This window comes from Erinaceus europaeus, chromosome 12 (genome assembly GCF_950295315.1).
Source record: "Erinaceus europaeus chromosome 12, mEriEur2.1, whole genome shotgun sequence".
NCBI classification, from domain to species: Eukaryota; Metazoa; Chordata; class Mammalia; order Eulipotyphla; family Erinaceidae; genus Erinaceus; species Erinaceus europaeus.
Genome location: NC_080173.1, coordinates 43,039,498 through 43,056,053, shown reverse-complemented (window position 1 = coordinate 43,056,053; position 16,556 = coordinate 43,039,498). Strand labels below are relative to the sequence as shown.

At 40.9% G+C, this 16,556-nt stretch overlaps 1 protein-coding gene across 3 annotated transcripts; it reads right to left on the bottom strand.

Annotated features, from left to right (window-relative positions):
* Positions 1-31: 31 nt before the first annotated feature.
* Positions 32-16,321, bottom strand: RDM1 (RAD52 motif containing 1). 3 transcript variants are annotated; one of them, XM_060203305.1, is made up of 7 exons: positions 16,189-16,321; positions 15,679-15,858; positions 13,597-13,719; positions 12,603-12,771; positions 11,096-11,194; positions 2,534-2,616; positions 32-305 (listed from the first exon to the last, which is right to left on the bottom strand). In XM_060203305.1, the coding sequence occupies exons 1-7, from the start codon at positions 16,297-16,299 to the stop codon at positions 204-206; spliced, it is 867 nt and encodes a 288-aa protein (XP_060059288.1). In that variant the 5' UTR covers positions 16,300-16,321; the 3' UTR covers positions 32-203. The 3 variants fall into 3 exon arrangements, with proteins under 3 accessions (XP_060059288.1, XP_060059289.1, XP_060059290.1); XM_060203306.1 differs by having other exon boundaries at positions 34-305; positions 16,204-16,321; XM_060203307.1 differs by lacking the exons at positions 32-305; positions 2,534-2,616 and adding an exon at positions 9,057-9,758.
* Positions 16,322-16,556: the final 235 nt, after the last annotated feature.

Genomic DNA, 16,556 nt, shown 5'->3' with positions numbered 1-16,556 from the left:
AAAGGAGCCAGTCACCCCACTCCCCCCATTTCAGTCAGGCAGTTCGTGTCCAAAAACGTGAGGCAGAATTTGGGCTGCGGGCCTAGATAATCTGGATTCTAGCAGCCTAGGGTAGAAGGGTAGGTCTATTAAAGGAAGTGAGAGGTAATGGTGGTCACCCTTAGGGAGCCTCAGGGCCTGGCATCTTGGGAAGTCTGAAAGTGCTAGTCCACCTGTGGTAATCTTAACTCTTCCTCCTCAAAACTGACGTTGGAGAGACACTCTTCTTCGGCTTGGTCATACTGCTTCCAAGAAGAGTGATTGACCTGCAAAAGGAGCACTAGTTAGTGAGAGGGCACAGAGACACGAGCTACAGTGATTATAAAATGTTGCCATTTGCTCTTTCAGTGTTCATGTTTGAGTAATTCATCATGAATTAATTTATTCTATTTAATTAATCTTATATGATTAATTCACTACTATATCAGTAATGACCCCAAAATTTCTGTAGAAGGGATTTTTTTTTGGGGGGGGAGGGGCTGCGTGGGTGGGAAGCTAAACATTTGCTTGTGGAAAAATTCCTCCATCATGGCACAACACAGCAATTAATCCAGAAAAATTAACACTGCCACTTTTCAACAAGTGGGATGTTAAAGTCTGTATGCTGCATGATCTTTGAGAAAAGTATTAGTGATTTCACAGTGTTTTTATACAATTATCAGAGTTAAGGGCTATAGTTTAATGCTGTTATGTAATTTTCTTAAAACTAGCACCCAGTTTACCTTCTTCACAGTCTTTTTCTGTCCTAGGACAATTGCCAGTCTGTACATGATTTCTATTGCTTCTGGTGACTTTGCTAATACTTTCTTTTTTTCTGAGAGTGACAGAGGAGATATAGCATAGTACTGCTTCACTGTGTGCTAGGTGCTTCCATGTGGTTCTGGGGGCACAAAGCCAGGTCCTTGGGCATGGTACAAGTGTGCTCTGCCAGGTGAGTTATCTCCTACCACTACCTCTGCTTTCTCACTTCCAGTCTTTGTTTATTATTTGGCAAACCTCTAGGATGTAAACTCCAAGAGAGAAGGGGCTTATTCTCATTCCCAGTATCTAGTACATAGTATTTGTTTCTAAAAGGAATTGAGACCAAGATTTGCCTTACTAGGGGATGAATTTGTTTTTATATGTGTGCTCCTAAAATATCTGCCATTAGTACTAAATTGCTTTCTCTTACATTTCACAGTAAGCTAGACTTAAAAAAATTTAAATGTTACTTATTATATTTAATTTATTTACTGTATAAAGACAGAGAAGTTGAGAATGACAGGGAGATATAGAGAGGAAAAAACAAAGACACACCTGCAGCACTGCTTCACAGCTTGTGAAGCTTTCCTCCTGCTCCACAAGCAGGGACCAGGGCTTGAATCCAGATCTTTGCACATTGTATTGATAGCATGTGTGTTTAACCATTTATGCCACTGCTTGCCCATATAAAATGTAAATTTGATATTTAAAATTTGAAAGGTTTTTTTCCCCCGTCTACTAGAACACTGCTCAGCACTGCCTTATGATGGTGCTTTAGATTGAAGTTGAACTTCTGTGCCTCAGGCATAACAGTCTAGTATGTGGAGTCAGGTGGTAGTACAGCTGGTTAAGCCCACATGGCTAAGGATCCCGGTTCAAGTCTCCGGCTCCCCACCTGCAGGGGAGTCGCTTCACAAGCGGTGAAGCAGGTCTGCAAGGTGTCTATCTTTCACTCCTCCTCTCTGTCTGACCCTCCTCTCTCCATTTCTCTCTGTCCTATCCAACAATGAAAAACAAGGGCAACAAAAGGGAAAAAAAAGTCTAGTATGTTACCAATGGCATTATTTCCCCAACCTACAACTCTGAAGTTTTGACTGGCTTCACTTACATTGAATTAAAAAAAAAATTCTGCAGCAATAAATTTTCTCAGAGCACACCTACTTTCTCTTTCCCTACATTCTTCTCCCTTCCCCCACGCCTTTTTTAACTGGCCATGTACAATACCACCATTCTGGCCAATCATTTCATCATTTAGAGAGGGAGACACAAATTATGAGAAAAAGAGGAGAAACACCATAGTACTGCTTCATCCATGGAGCTCCTCTCAGTGCTTTCTTCTTCTCCTTCTTCTTCTTTGTCTTTTTAAAAATATTTTTATTTATTTATTATTGAATAGAGACAGAGAGAAATTGAGAAGGGAGGGGGAGGTAAAGAGTGGGAGAGACAGAGAGACACCTGCAGCCCTGCTTCACTACTCATGAAGCTTTCCCCCTGCAGGTGGGGACCAGGGGCTTGAACCAGCATCCCTGAGCACCGTAAAGTGTGCTTAACCAGGTGCACCACCACCTGGCCCCTCTAGGTGCCTTCTGTAGTGCCCCCATGTGGTATTGGATAAGCTACCTCCTGGTTCTCCACTTTCTTTCATCCTGAGGATGAGAATGCATACTGTACATGAAGACTTGCAAATCCTGCTCACTGGTTTAACATAAGGCTACAATGGGTATATACTCTTCAGACTTTTATTTCTACATACTTGAATTAAATCATGTGGTTCTTCCATTCTGGCATCTGTGAGATCTTCACAGGGTCTGTACTCCACAGCTATTTTACCACTTTCTAAAATAAAGATAACATGGATCAACTCAGAATTTTTCTTTCTCTAAAACTTCCTATATGTAATGGTAATATACAAATACTTTCTACATACAACCAATGAGACATAAATTTGATTCTTAAAAACATAAAATAAAAACATTTTCCTACAAATTCTCTTCAGTTTTTACCACAACTACTTGAGAAAAATAAAGGAAGTCTCACTGATTTTGGTTCAAGAAATTTTAGAAGATTAGAAGCAAGAACAAAGAAACTTTGTCATAAGAAGTAAAAGTTAGTAATATGAGAGGGGAAAAACTGATTAAATGTGTCAAACTTTTTAAAGCACAGACTGAGTCTTTTTAATACATAGGCTGAGTCTTTGATATGTTGACTCTCTTAAAAGCTTAGTACAGGGAGAAAAGAAGCAACTGATGGTATAGCTATATACAAATAATGTCAAAGGACATAAAATACGGTGATGGTGTGTATGACACAGCAAATCCTAACAAAGGGATTTTTCAAATTGCCAAGTAATGTGATTATAGCAATAACTATCGTCTTCTTAAACCCTAAGGCAGCAGGAACCTCCAACTTCCACTACAGAGCCTATATTTCCCCTAGTCCTGGAACCTTAAGTGGGGCGCACTTTCCTGCACGCTTCTCTCAATTCATACCAAATGATATTACGCCCACTGATCCCAACCTAATCAATGTAACAAGTACCACCTCAGCATGCTTCACCTCAGACTGTGTCCAGAGGCTTCAAGTGTGGAATGACAACCCTTCACCCTCGGGTGAGACCTTTCCTTTCATGGTATTCTCTAATTCCATTCCAGCTGGTTCACTTCCTAACAAGGTCCCAAAACCTAGATATAGACCAGGTCCCATGAAATAGAGCATATGTTCACTTATCCATAAATCAGGGCAAATATATACCTGAAAGCAAAAGTGCATAATAGTCTTCAGTGAGTCAGTATCAAGTTCATAATGAAATAGTGTCTAACTAGACTTAGATACCCTCCTCACCTACTTCCTATTACAGTTCTCTCACTCACTCCAAAGCTAATCTTAGCAAAGCAAGGACTACAAAAGCTGAATAAGGGCAAGAGACTAGCATACTTTAATGGTGACTCTTTAGTCACTATCAGGCCACCCCATCAGCTGGGGCCCTATTCAGGGAGTCCTGAGATTCCCAAACAGACATGATAGGCCTAGACCTCGAATAAATCCCTCGCTCTATTGTTACTGGTCATTTCTATGGGGAACAACAAAAAAGACCCCTTTGTGGACCCCTAAAGGACCTTGCCTTCAACTTGGATCAACAATGGTAGAGAATGTTCCATCCTCCGAAGGGAGGCTGGACAACATACTCTATGCTACACCTTGGAAGATAGGTCCTGATATTGGGGCAGCTTGCAGTGTGCCTACACATGACCATAGAATGTGAGCTCAGATCTACAGGGATGCAAATGTTACATAGGCTCCTAAGCTAATTATGGGCCCCAGATCACATCAAATTGATGGGATTTACAGTCAACAATATTTATACCCCTTTCTCATATTGGGGAGCTATTCTCTTCCCTGATCCAGCTTTCTGGTCCTTTTTCCAGCCATGACATTGTCTCCCCAGACAATAACTTGGATTCACCTGCATATCAGACTTCAGGCTCAGGGGCAAAAAGAAAAAGGAAAACAAACAAACAAATAAACAAAAACCAAACAAATATAGCCACAGGCCCATTGGAATTTAACTAAAATATGCCTACTAGCTATCTACAAAATGGAGGACCCCCCCGCAAATCTTCACCTGCACTATTACAGCCCTTAAGTCCATGATTTGTCAATAATTTGTTTGGCTTTGTATGTTAATTCTCTTGTCAACTACCAGGTTCCAGATGCTAGCATAATGCCAACCAGACTTCCCTGGACAGACAACCCTAACAATGTGTCCTGGAGCTCAGCTTCCCCAGAGCCCTTCCCCATTAGGGAAAGAGGCAGGCTGGATCGACCTGTCAAAGCCCATGTTCAGCGGGGAAGCAATTACAGAAGCCAGACCTTCAACCTTCTGCATCCCACAATGACCTTGGGTCCATACTCCCTGAGGATTAAAGAATAGGAAAGCTATGGGGGAAGAGATGGGATAAAGAGTTCTGGTGGTGGGATTGTGTGAAGCTGTACCCCTCTTATCCTATGGTTTTGTCAATGTTTACTTTTTATAAATAAAAAAATTTAAAAAAAAAACAAAAGAAGTAAAAGTTGTGGGAACAAAAATGTTTATTCATAATATGATTACACAGTAAGGTATCAAGTTAAATCTGAATCAAACCTGTGGTAGAGATCACTGGATTATAGCATACTTCATACTAAAAACAAGATCAATGTCTACTACTTGGGAACCAAAATTCCACCAGGCATAATGCACAAAGCTTTAGTGGAAGAGAAAGCAATTAAACACCTTATTACTTTTGAATTCTTTAGAAAATATTTATTTAGAATGATAGAAACAGGGAGAAAGAGAGATCAGAGCACTGCTAGTCTCTGGCTTGTGGTGCTGGGGACTGGTCATGGGATCTCAGCATTACAGGCAAAAAAGTCTTTAAATAACCATTATGCTGCCTCCCCAGCCCATTTAAATACCCGATTGACAGAAGGACCATTATCTTACTAACAATACAAATTTTTTTTGATTAAGGAGTTCTGAGCATAAACAAGGGTACTCTAGTGTACAATCCCGACTTCTAGTTTGATTCTTAACGGTTGTTATTCAGAGTTGACAGTCTACTCAGTGAAAGAAGAAAGGGTTGCCTAACAAGAATGGTTTAGACTAACTCAGGTTCAACTCTGATAAGCAAATGAGGTCTGTGATGATTTAACTACAAGTTGTCTTAGACTACAGGGCTGTGAAGCAGGGAAGTAATTCTGTTTGGGAATTCTCTACTAATCAACCCATTTCTTTTTTTTTTAAATTTTAAAATTTATTTAAAAAAGGAGACATTAACAAAACTATAGGGTAAGAGGGATACAACTCCACACAATTCCCACCACCAGAACTCCACATCCCATTCCCTCCCCTGATAACTTTCCTATTCTTTATCCCTCTGGGAGTATGGACCCAAGGTCATTGTGGGATGCAGAAGGTTGAATAATTTTAATTGTAATCTGCAATAGGTTGAATAATTGCAATCTGTAATTGGTTGAATAGTTGTAATTGTAATCTGTAATTGCTTCCCCGCTGAACATGGGCGTTGACAGGTCGATCCATACTCCCAGCCTCTCTCTCTCTTTCCCTAGTAGGGTGGGGCTCTGGGGAAGCAGAGCTCCAGGACACATTGGTGGGGTTGTCTGTCCAGGCAAGTCTGGTTGGCATCATGGTAGCATCTGGAACCTGGTGGCTGAAAAGAGAGTTAACATACAAAGCCAAACAAATTGTTGAATAATCATGGATCGAAAGGCTGGAATAGTGCAGATAAAGTGTTGGGGGGTGGTCCTCCATTTTGTAGATAGCTAGTAGGCATATTTTAGTTATATTTCAAAGGGCCTGTAGCTATACTAGTTTTTTTTTTTTTTTCCTCTGAGCCTGAAATGTGATATGCAGGTGGATCCAAGTTATTGTCTGGGGAGGTGATGTCATGGCTAGAAAAGGGACAGAAAGCTGTATCAGGGAAGAGAGTAGCTTGGGAAAGGGGTATAAATGGGAAATATGGGAAAGGGGTAATAAATATTGCCTGTTGGGACTATGTGTAAGCTTGATAGAGCTTAGGGAGAACTACTGCCATCCTTGGATGGAGGTCTGAGAAGATACCCTCTTGGTTAGTCTCTCTCAACTGAGGTGAGCAAAGGGGAGAAGCTCAGACTTAGTTCTTTCCTTCTTGACTCTCAGGCCCACAGAAACCCCAATACTTCTCCCCATTAACTGCATATGGCCACCTACTTTAAGATTCACTTACTCAAAGTCACCTTACCTTCGGATCACAAAACACACCTTATCACACACTCCATCATACACCTCAGACCCCAGACAAGAGAAATTACAAACTATATGGCCTCTTGATATCCATCTTCTCTCTGTCTCACCCTACTGCTTTAACCCCTATGCTTCTCTCAAATACCTTTGGATAATTAAGTTGCTTGCGTCATGGAGAATAACTGCCTTGTATCTCATCAATTCCTGTCATACCAGCCCCCTACCATAAGGGTAAGCTGATCTTTAAGAAACCTGTAATTTCTGACGTATTTCCATAATTCCCTTTGCTTGGTTTTCTTCTTAACTCATGTCCACCTACTAATAAATGAGATCTGAGCACGCTGCAGGTCTCCCCGGTGTCTTTTACTTTGGGCCGTCCCGTCTCGAGTGAGAAGGAACCGGTCCGTTACCTTTCCTTTGGAGATCACCCCACCAGAGACTCCGACAATTGCTGACTGTAAACCCCATCAATTTGATTTGGTCTGGGGCCCATATTTAGTTTAGGAGCCTTTGTGACCTCTGCATCCCTGTAGATTTGAGCTCACATTCTGTGGTCATGAGTAGAAATAGCAAGGTGCCTCAATATCAGGACCTATCTTCCAAGGTGTAGCATAGAGTATGTTGTCCAGCCTCCCTTCGGAGGATGGAACATTCTCTACCATTGTTGATCCATGTTGAGGGCAAGGTCCTATGGGGAGCCCATAAAGAGGTCTTTTTTGTTGTTCCTGATAAGAGATGACCGGTAACAATAGAGAGAGGGATTTATTCGAGGTCTAGACCTATCATGTCTGTCTGGGAATCTCAGGACTCCCTGAATAGGGCCCCAGCTGATGGGGTGGCCTGATAGTGACTAAAGAGTCACCATTAAAGTATGCCAGTCTCTTGCCCTTATTCAGCTTTTGTAGTCCTTGCTTTGCTAAGATTAGCTTTGGAGTGAGTGAGAGAACTGTAATAGGAAGTAGGTGAGGAGGGTATCTAAGTCTAATTAGATACTATTTCATTATGAACTTGATACTGACTCACTGCAGACTATTATGTACTTTTGCTTTCAGGTATACATTTTGCCCTAGTTTATGGATAAGTGAACATATGCTCTATTTCATGGGACCTGGTCTATATCTAGGTTTTGGGACCTTGTTAGGAAGTGAACCAGCTGGAATGGAATTAGAGAATACCATGAAAGGAAAGGTCTCACCCGAGGGTGAAGGGATGTCATTCCACACTTGAAGCCTCTGGACACAGTCTGAGGTGAAGCATGCTGAGGTGGTACTTGTTACATTGATTAGGTAGAGATCGGCGCACGCAATATCATTTGGTATGATTTGACAGAAGCATACAGGAAAGTGCACCTCACCCTAAGGCTCCAGGACTGGAGGAAATATAGGCTATAGTGGAAATGTGAGGCTCCTGCTGTTTTAGGGTTCAAGAAGGCAATAGATAGTTATTGTTATAATCACATTATTTGGTTTTTGGTTGAACTTTGAAAAATCCCTTTGTTAGGATTTGCTGTGTAACACCCAACATCACCATATTTTATGTCCTTTGACATTATTTGTATATAGCTGTGCCACCAGTTGCTTCTGTTCTCCCTGGTCTAGGCTCTGGAGAGAGTCAACATATCAAAGACTCAGCCTGTGTATTAAAAAGACTCCGTCTGTGCTTTAAAAAGTTTGAGAAATCAATTTTTCCCCTCATATTAACTAGTGATTTATATAACTACAAATTAACAGGAGTATACATAAACACCATTTCCACCACCAAAAGACCGTCCCATTCCCCCCACAGACACCACCCCTGCTGCCCCAGGAAGCTGAATATCCACTCTCACCCTCACCCCAGGGTTTTTACTTTGGTGCCCTACTCCAGATTTAGTCAAATTCTGCTTTAAGTTTCCCTTTCTGTTCTTCTTTCTCAACTTCTGTTGATGAGTGGGATCATTACATACTCATCTTTATCTTTCTGACTTAGCTCACTTAACATAATTCCTTCTAGCTCTATCCAAGATGGGTCAGAGAAGGTGGGTTGTTTTTCATAGCTGTGTAATATTCCATTGTGTATGTATACCACAGCTTTCTCAGCTACTCATCTGTTGTTGGGCTCCTGGGTTGCTTCTAGGTTTTAGCTATTATGAATTGTGCTGCTGTGAACATAGGTGTACACATATCTTTTTGGCTGGGTATTATGGAGTCTTTGGGGTATATCCCCAAGAGAGGAATTACTGGGTCATATGGAAGGTTCATGTCTAGCCTTGTGAGAGTTCTCTAGACTGCTCTCACAGAGATTGGACCAATTTACATTCCCACCAGCAGTGAAGAAGGGTTCCTCTGTCCCCACCGCCTCTCCAGCATTTGTTGCTGTTGTCCTTTTTGATGTATGCCATTCTCACAGGAGTGAGGTAGTATCTCACTGTTATCTTTATTTGCATTTCTCTGACAGTCAGTGACCTGGAGCAATTTTTCATGTGTTTACTAGTCTTTTGGATCTCTTCTGTAGTAAATGTTCTGTTCATATCCTCTGCCCATTTTTGGATGGGGTCATTTGCTTTTTTGTTGCTAAGTTTGCTGAGCTCTTTGTATATTTTGGTGATTAGTTTCTTGTCTGATGTATGGCATGTGAAGATCTTCTCCCATTCTGTGAGGGGTCTTTTTGTTTGTATGATAGTTTCCTTGGCGGTGCAGAAGCTTTTCAATTTGATGTAGTCCCATTGATTTGTTTCTGCTTTAGCCTTCCTTGCAATTGGGTTTGTATCATCAAAGATGTCCTTGAGGTTTAGGTGGGAAAGTGTTCCACCAAAGTTTTCCTCTAAGTATTTGATAGCTTCTGGTCTAACATCCATGTCCTTGATCCATTTGGAGTTGATTTTTGTCTGGTGAGATAAGGTGGTTCAGTTTCATTCTTCTGCATGTTTCGACCTAGTTTTCCCAGCACCATTTACTGAAGAGAGCCTCCTTCCTCCATTTTATACTTTGGGCCCTCTTATCAAAGATTAGATGTCCATAGGTGTGGGGCTAATCATCCATTTCTTTGGGCACAGCCTGTAATATTCAAAGCAATGTGGAACTAAATAGAGAACAGAATCAGTCTTGAGGTGTGAAATTTTTAGAGAACTGTGACAGCTCAGCAGGGGCTTCTTTCAAGGCTTACAAAAACATAGATGAGTATCTTACAGGAATATATGCCCAAATAGGTCAGCACCAGACTAAAAAAATGCAATTGATTACAAAATCATAATCAAACCCTCCAAAGCAAAGAACAATGATAGCATTTTATGTTCAAAGCACAGTTTTAAGTTTTTTATATTTGTCACCTTACTTACTCTTAACAATATCTCTGATGAAATAAGCTAAATTCTAATCACATTTCTTAAAGAAACCACAGCTGAGAAATATTAAATACCTTCAGCACACTCTGACTACAGAAGCTAAATTTGATGTAGCAACAAACTGGCTCAATAGTGAGAATTCATGAGACCTGGGATTTGATTGCTAGTACCACAAATAACCAAATCACTCCTTCCCATAAAATAAATTAAACCTTAAAATGTGAATTATCTTAAAAAAAAAAATGGTAGTAGAGTCTGAGGAGATAACATAATGATTGGTTATGCAAAAAAACTTTCATGCCTGATGCACCAAATGTCCCAGGTTTAATCCCCAGCACCACAAACCAGTGCTGAGCAGTGTTGTGGAAAGAAAAAGATAATTAAAAAAAAAAAAAGATAATGGACTGAGTGGTGGTACACCTGGTTGAGCACACATGTTGCCATGCACAAGTAACTAGTTCTTGCCCCCGGGGATAGCTTTCTGATCAATAAAGCAGGGTTGCAGATGTCTCTTTTACTCCCACTTTCTTCTCAATTTCTCTCTGTCCTAACAAATTAATTGTTTAAAGAAATAAAGTATGATTAAAAATCTCAAATCACACACAAGCACCTAGAAAAAGCTACTGAATAAACAGGTATCCTAAGTTCTTAATTATTACAATTCTGTATGGCAAAAAAGTACCTGAAGAAAAACTGAATCAATACTTTTGTGCGAACTGAGAAAAGACATTCTACATCTTTACACTGTAGATAATATTTGCTGCCATTTTTCTCATTAATGAAAGGACAAATTTGAGATTGCTTGTGTGAACAAAATCAAAGAAAAATATTTCAAATATCTGCATTTTCATACAGTGAATGTTTCTTTTCCTTTCTTTTTTGGCACCAGGATTTTGATCCTGTGGGACACTACCATTCCTGGAAATCTCAGTCTTTCTCTCTCTCTCTCCAGTTTTTTTCCTTTTAATTTCAATTAGAGTCATACAGGAGAGAGAGAAGTCATAGCATTGCCCCACCATTTTCTGACACTTCCTCTGCTACCATGCATAATGCTACCATGTAGTGCTGGGGATTTGAATCCAAGTGCTCACACATGGTAACCTGTACTCTCTACCACTACGTAAACTACTTCCTAGCCTCACAATTAACTTTTCAAAATCAATTCATTTGTTCATTGAAATGCAAGTATTTCAAGGACAACATTGAAATCTTACCAAGAGCCACAATTAACAGTTTCTGAAACGCATCTGACACAGCCTTCTGAATAGCAAGCTTCTGGACTGTCTTCCTTTTCATAAGAAATGATAATGTCCCTAAAGCCAACCAAATAAAAAGGATTTTCAATGACTACATGATAGTAAAACTGGTTAAAACTGAAGTACACTAATGATTCTTAGATCATTATCTAGGTGATTAAGAGGAGATACAACACAAGTATATGGCTGAATTATTGTCATGGGACTATTCTGGCAGGGTACATTTTTACTGCTTGATTTTTTCTGGATACACTAGCAGAGAGAGAGTTAAGCCAAGAATATGACACAAATCTCAAATTACTTGAAGATTTCAAATGGACAAGCTGAAGCTATACTTCTACAGACCCTATTCTCATGTGCATTAAGAGTCTTGGTAGTATAGATGATTCAGACTTTCCCTGAGGGTCATCTATGAGAGCTTGTTTCTACTTCTTTCACCAGTAATCCTGTCTTTCACTTAATACCTTGAGTCAAGTGTCATGGAGTTAGGAAAAAGTACTAATACGAATACCTTCTCCAACCCCCCCTCCAGGGTTATTGGTGGGGCTCAGCGCCTACACTACAAATCCACTACTCCCAGTGGCTTTTTTTATTTTCTTTTTTTTTGAGATGAGAGGGGGAGATAAAGAGGGAGAAAGATAAGATACCTGCAAACCTGCTTCACCTGCAGATCCCCCTGCAGGTGGGGAACCGGGGGCTCAAACCTGGATCCTTGTGTAGGTCCTTGAGCTTTGTATTATGTGCACTTAATAACCTGGTGCAGCCTCACCCAGCCCCCAATACCCTAAGTATCTACCTTTGACTATTTCTGCTTAAGTATGTTAACTCTCTTTTCAGCCACCAGGTTCCAGATGCTACCATGATGCCAACCAGACTTGCCTGGACAGACAATCCCACCAATGTGTCCTGGAGCTCCGATTCCCCAGAACCCTGCCCCACTAGGAAAAGAAAGAGGCAGGCTGGGAGTATGGATTGACCTGTCAACACCCATGTTCAGTGGCGAAGCAATTACAGAAGCCAGACCTTCAACCTTCTGAATCCCACAATGACCTTGGGTCCATACTCCCAGAGGGTTAAAGAATAGGAAAGCTATCAGGGGAGGGGATGGGATGTGGAGTTCTGGTGGTGGGAACTGGGTGGAGTTGTGCCCCTCTTATCCTATGGTTTTGTCAGTGTTTCCTTTTTATAAATAAAATAAAATTTAAAAAAAAGGAAGAACGAAAAGGAGCAGCTCAAGAAGTGGTACAGAGGACAAAGCATTGGACTCATAAGCACGGAGTCACAGGTTTGATCCCTGACATTTGTATGGAGCAAAGTGATGTTCTGGTTCTCTCTTTCCATCCCTCACCCTTTAGTTAGTTAATAAACAAATACATTTTTTAAAAGGAGAGGAAAAGGATGGGAGAGAGTCTTACCTATCATCCATCCAAGAACCCCAACCCTCATCCACATATATGTAACAGACCTTCCTCCAGTGTATCCAAAGGTTCTTCAGCTATGCCAACTCCAGGACTCCTGCAGTCATAGAATGGCAACACCACTTCTACAGCACAGAAGAACTTCAAGCTCTGCTTCTGAAGTGGCTCCCCAATATTTTCATTTTCACTTTCTTCAAGGTCCGAAAGTTCCTGAAGCTGTTATGATTTATGAATTAAAGGTCTTTCAGTTGTCAGTGTCAGCTTCAAAATGTTGTGCTATGAGAAATAAAAAACTAAACTCTTGGAACTGGGCTATGGCACCTCCAGTCCAGCACATATGCTCCTGATATCAATGTGTAGTGGGAAGCTTCTGGAGCAGTGAAGCAGCATTGCAGCTGTCTCTCTTTCTTAGAGTCCACAGGCAGAGCCACTACTCCAGCCTGGCAGTGTGCAGCTATCTCTTTCTTTCTCCCTCTCTATCTTCTCTTACCTCTCAATTTACTTCTCTCTCAATACAATAAGCAAAATAAATAAAATACTGAAGAAAAACCCCTAAACTCTAGTATTCCCAGCTAACAATTTTTATATCCTGTATCTTCAACATTAAATAAGTCAACTAAATGTGTGTGTGTGTGTGTGTGAAAAATACAGAACAAAATTATGAATACCACTGTGCAAGTCACTAAAACTTTTATTTCTTAGAGGCAGGCCAATGTTCTCAGATACTTATACTTAGTATCTCACATCTTCTCCCCAAAACCCAATTATATTCTTCTTTCTTTCTTTTTTTGTTTTTAAAGACAGAAATCAAAAGGGGAGGGGGAGACAGAGAGGGAGAGAGACACACCTGCAGCCCTGCTTCACCACTTGTAAATCCCCCATGCAGGTTTGGACCTGGGGCTTGAACCCCGGTCCTTGTGCATTGCAACGTGTGCGCTCAACCAGGTGTGCCACCACCCAGCCCCCTTTATTCTTCTTTCTAAAATGTAGGATTTCAGTGTTGAAAGAAATCTGGTTAGTCAAAGAAAATCTACAGTTTACCTTGACAATCCTTTTTGACCATCCATTAAAGCCAAAGTAGTAATTTGCCAGTTCTTGGCACTGAGAGCTATTTAAGGCACGAGTCTGATGTTGAACTGCTTTATGTGTGGTGCTGAGATGAACCTAAAGAAAGAAGAGATAGACTTAAAGATATTAACAACTTGCTAGAGATTTTATTTTGGATATATTTCAGATTTATTTATTAATACCAATTTATGGCTCTTAAGATTAAACAGGATACAATATGTTAAACACCAAATTGATAATAATACCTTGCTATATGTTATTATTTTCAAACTTCAGTACTTCTCTGCATCATTTCTATGGCCCCTGACTAACCAGTCAAATTTCCCTGAAAGTGATGGTGAAATCAACTAGGAAGCCCTGTAGAAGCAAGTTATGTAGTTTGCAGGTAGGCAAAGGAGGTAGTTCTAGTAGTTCCATATATAGTTGTTGTCTGAGAATATAATCTGAAGACCAGATATGATTGATTCACCACAGAGGTAATTTGTAATTTGTACTTAATATGTAGTAGTAACTCCTCCCTAAATTATTAATCCATACTATAAGAGGTGACACATATACTTCTATAAATTTTATAAGTAACTAAAACAATTTGAGATTTAAAAAGAGTCAAAAACAAAGACAGTAAAATAATTCATTTCATTTGCATAATAAACTTGGGAATGTAAATATCTCCAGTGCTAATTCTCTATAGAACTTAAAACTGTAAATTTCTTCTATCACTAGTTTTCTTAAAGGTCTATTCTAAACAGCATGTAGTATATGAATATATTTATAAAAATTCAAATAATATGTAGTCCAAGCAATGGCGCAGTGGATAAGACATTGGATTCTCAAGAATGAGGTCCTAAATTCAATCCCCAGCAGCACATATACGAGTGATGTCTGGTTCTTTCTCTCTCCTCCTCTTTCTCATTAGTAAATAAAACAAAAAAATTCAAACAACAGGGTGGGGTAGATAGCATAATGGTTATGCAAAGTGACTCTTATGACTGAAACTCCAAAGTCCCAGGTTCAATCCCCCACACCACCATAAGCCAGAGCTGAGCAGTGCTCTGGTTAAAAATAAAATAAAATAATGTAAAAAATTAAAAAATTCAAAGAATACAAGTAAGTCAAAGCAATACTTCTTCCTCTATCACTACCTTATACAGCTCAAAGGAACTGTATCTTCCTCTTTTTTTTTTTTTTTTTTTTTTAGTCTCAGAACCAAGAACAGTTTTTGGTATATACTAGGGGATAGATGGTCTATTAACTCAAATGAACAACAACAACAAACGGAGTAAAGATAAAGTTGCAGCCCAGAAAGCACAATGCTGGATAAAGTGTTGAACTCAAGCATGAGGCCACAAGTTTGATCCTGGCACCATATATGCCAGAGTGGTGGTTCTGAGGCCTCAGTCAATCTATCTCATAACATAAAAATTTAATCTTGTTGTCAAGAAGGTGTTATAGTGATGAAGTGTTTGTCTTGCAAGCCAGAGGTCCTCAGTATGATTCTCAGCATCACACACACTTTTCTTATATCTTCTGTTACATTTTATTCATTTATTTCGTTAGAGGTAAGAGAAATCTAGACAGGAGATAGGGAAAGAGAAAAAGGCACATATAGCAGTGCATCACTTCTCATGAACCTTCCCCTGCAGGTGTGAGTATGGGGTGCTTGACCCCTGAGCTCTGTAACATGTATGCTCAGCCAAGTGTGCCACCGCATTGCCCTAAGTGCATACATTTTAAACCCAAATGAAAGTAAATATAAGATTGTGTGAAGATATATTTAAGAGCATGTAACAAGACATGGGTAATGTCAATACCTAGGAAACAATAACTAAGTAGCACTGCATTTGCATCTGAAAGCACTGTGAAAATAAGATGGTGCACAAACAGTAGCCTATTGTTTTTTTGTTTCTGCCAGACCACTGCACAGCTCTGGTCTATGGTGGTACTGGGGACTGAACCTGAGCCTTTGGCGCCTCAGACATGGAAGTCTTTTGAGGCAACCTACTGCTATTAATTAATTAATTCCCATCGAGCTAGGAATTCCATCTTTGGACCCACCTTCACAGGAGAGTTCTGAAAAAGCTGCTTCTGGTTGCAAGCCTTTTGGGCTTTCTGGGCATCTCTTGCTGAATAAAACTTGATGATGGCATAGAAGCCAGGACCGGCCACTGCTGCATTTGGGAAGACTCGAACGGAATAGAGAAGGCCAAACTGGGAGAAGACTATGAACAGAGAATGCTGTGGGGCGGTCCCCACACCAAGTAAGTGCATGAAATTTCACGTCTAGAAAACAAAAGTCCAAATTGCCCTATGTCCTCCCCCACCCCCAGCCGCCAAAAGCTCTCCACACGTGACCGTGGGGAATGCAACGCAAAACACTTCGTATTTCATGAACGAGGTTCCTTCTGAAATCCTGAGATTCGAGAAGCAACCGAGGCTGAATGGAAAGGCCTGCTGTGTGCTGAGCTCGCTCTAGCACTAAGATTCCTCCCAGCTGAGATGATGAGGCGCTTAAGCGGGTCTCCCAGGAAAAGAGGGCTGGGCGGCTTTTCTCTATCCTTCCTCCACCTTAGTTGGGCTCACATGCAAGGCTTCCGCCGTGGGCCCACAGCTTAGCTCCCACACCAGCAAGGTTTTGTCATTCTCCATGGGAATTGCAAAAGGAATGACCTCCGCCATCGGCCTGGTCGCTGCTGCGCACGCGCGGCCCTACGCCTGCGCAGGACTTGGGTGCTGCGAAAAAGGGTGCGTGCGAGGGCGTGGCCTGGGGGTGTGGCGAGGGCGGCACCCTCAGCGCTGGGCCGGCACCCGCTCTAAATTCTCTCCTTCAGCTGTGTGGTCTCAAATAGCTGAATTTGTTCCTTTTAGTAAAGTGACTTTAGTGGCCAGGCGGTGGCGCACCCAGTTGAGCGTTCAGGTCACCATGCCCAAGAATC